At 52.4% G+C, this 2,500-nt stretch overlaps 1 protein-coding gene across 5 annotated transcripts in view; it reads right to left on the reverse strand.

The window, feature by feature from the left end:
• Positions 1–2,500, reverse strand: part of LOC134438843 (nesprin-1-like) — a 77,123-nt gene that overhangs the window by 74,325 nt on the left and 298 nt on the right. For all 5 annotated transcript variants that reach the window (XM_063188535.1, XM_063188537.1, XM_063188534.1 and 2 more), the window contains exons 1-2: positions 956–2,500; positions 335–511 (exon numbers count right to left, since the gene is read on the reverse strand). The exon at positions 956–2,500 is cut by the window's right edge and continues 298 nt beyond it. In XM_063188535.1, the coding sequence (XP_063044605.1) occupies positions 335–511; positions 956–2,500 (1,722 nt within the window). The remainder of the gene's footprint in view (positions 1–334; positions 512–955) is intronic.

Below are 2,500 nucleotides of genomic sequence, written 5' to 3' on the forward strand. Positions count from 1 at the left end.
CACGCACGCGCACACACACACACACACACACACACACACACACACACACACACACACACACACACACACACACACACACACACACACACACACACAGAGAGCTGGATAACAAGGCCAGCAGCAATGGCTCTCCATTGTATAGCAACTTCCATCCCTGTGACCTCCTTTCCTGTCAAGCAGTTGTTAGCCACTCCTGATTGGCTAAATAAAGATAAGCGCAACATTCCATTCTGACCAACACCACACATCCCAACACACATACAAGATGTGGTCTCCACACTTTTAGCAGCACACACACACACACACACATTCTCACAGACACACACTCACACACCTTGGAGTTTAGGTTGCTCCACTGTTGTGCAGTGTGCTGCAGCGCTCTCTGCTGGCGGCGTGTGGCATTGTGGAGGCATGTCCATCGCTGCCATAGTGACTCTGCGTCGCCGTGACAAGACCCACCCCTCAGCTCTTCCACACTGCCCTTCAAACTCCCTAGCGACACCACCAGGGCCTAACACACGCACGCACGCACGCACGGACACACACACACACACACACATCACAAGAAAAAGAGAACAGCAGACGTTTTAAGTGTAAAACTGCAGGCAAAATTGTGGAGAAACTTTGCATTATTAATATGGGCCCTCACGACCATTGTACACTTCCTGACCAAAACGAAGTCGGCACCAAAAAACTGTTTACAAACTATTTTTGGACCACCTTTATTTTTGATTATTTGTTGTGGTATTGTTTCCATAAGTGTCTGCAGTGTCAGCATGTGACCTTTTGGTGACAACTTTTTTTGGCCGGGCAGTGTATTTTGGATGTTGCACATAAGGGTATAGATATATGTCGAAGTGGGGTTTACATGTTGACCAGGTGTTTGAGCAGTGTGCTGAGAGATTCAGCTGGTTCTGGTGTAGTTTGCTGTCAGAATATAGGAGTTAGATTATACCTTGTGTTTGAGTAGTTTGCTGTCAGCCTCCTTGTCGGACGAGGCGGTTGCCGTGGTGAAGTCAGCCAAGCTTCTCTCCACCTGCTGCAGCCTGCTGATGATGTCATCTCTCGTCGCCATGACGTTATCACCATCACCAGGGAGACCTGTTGTGACATCATCTCCACGGAGGCCAGCTGTGATATCTGTACATGGATTTTTCTTTTTCTTCTTCTTTTTCTTCCGGACATGTGACAACTCCTGCTGTGCCTCCTCCAGCTGTTCTGAGATGTGTGGTCTTTTCTTCTCACGGCTCTCCTGTTGCTCCTGCTGCAAATCTGTCTTCTGTGTCTCCTCTGGCTGCCTCCTCTTCTCCTCAAGGACCTGCTGAACCTCCTGCTGCCTCTGTTTGGCCGCCACCAGTACTCTGCTGTAGCGTTCTGGCAGCGTGTGGAGCAGCTCCTCCAGGTAGCTCCTCTCTTGCTCTTCTTCCAGAGAGGCCAGGACCTCCTCCCCTGTTCTACTCTCTTCATTCTCCCCCACTCTCCTTACCTCTTCCCCTACAGAAGCCAACACTTCACCTCCCGCCCTTCTCTGCTCCCTGAGAGATACTTTCGCATCCTCTTGTTTCGCCCGTTTTTTCTTCTTCCCCCTGACCCTTGTATCATCCTCTGCTTTAACCTCATCCTCCTCTTCCTTCTGCTGCCTCCTCCTCTCCTCCTCCTCTTGCCTCCTCCGCTCCTCCCCCAGCTCCTCCAGCACTTCCCCACCTGCCCGCATCACCATCATCAACAGGCTCTCATACCCTGCCCCCTGCTCCTGCAGCCTGGCCAGATCCTTCAGGAGAAGACCCAGATGCTCCTCACTGGCGCTCCAGGCTACCTGAGCAAAGGTGAGCTCCTCGGCCTGTTTCAGCCAATCGCAAAGCTTGTTTATATCCTGCTGCAAGTGTCTCCGGCCAATCAGGGCCTTCTGAAGACGCTGCAGATGGAGGGTGTGACTGTGGACATAGGTGGCCAAAGTAGTCTCAACCTGCTGTAACCGCTCCAATGTGGAGTGTGTGGGCTTTGGGCTTGGCTGAATGGCATGTATGGTGTGTGATGCATCATTTGTAGAGTGTGTCATGTGTGTGTTGAGTGCTCCCTCCAGCTCTCTTGCTCGCTGCCACAGTTCCCTTAGTTCACTCTGTTGGCCCCCAAGGGAACTGAGCGTGTTTATACAGACTTTTAGCTGCCGGTTTACACGACTGGCCAGCAGGGGTCCCTCCCCTTTATTTTGCAGCCCCGCTCCTAAGGAATTGAGATTGGTAGATGCACCACTGGTGGTACAGTCACTGGAGTTGCTGCAACAGGTGGCCATCTTGGATGCAGTGGCGCCCATCTTGAATGCAGTGGTCATGGCCTTCTTCGCTGCCTGCTCCACCCTCCCCAACTCCCTGAGGATGTGAGCATGCTCCGTGTAGCTCTTCATTAGTTTCCTCCCGTTGGCCGCCGTGACTCCCAGTTCCTGCGCCTCCTTTTGCGCCTTCTCCAACAGCCTCTGCAGCCTCCTCTTCTCCTGCAGCCC

The sequence above is a fragment of the Engraulis encrasicolus genome, chromosome 22, assembly GCF_034702125.1.
Source record: "Engraulis encrasicolus isolate BLACKSEA-1 chromosome 22, IST_EnEncr_1.0, whole genome shotgun sequence".
Classification (NCBI taxonomy): domain Eukaryota; kingdom Metazoa; phylum Chordata; class Actinopteri; order Clupeiformes; family Engraulidae; genus Engraulis; species Engraulis encrasicolus.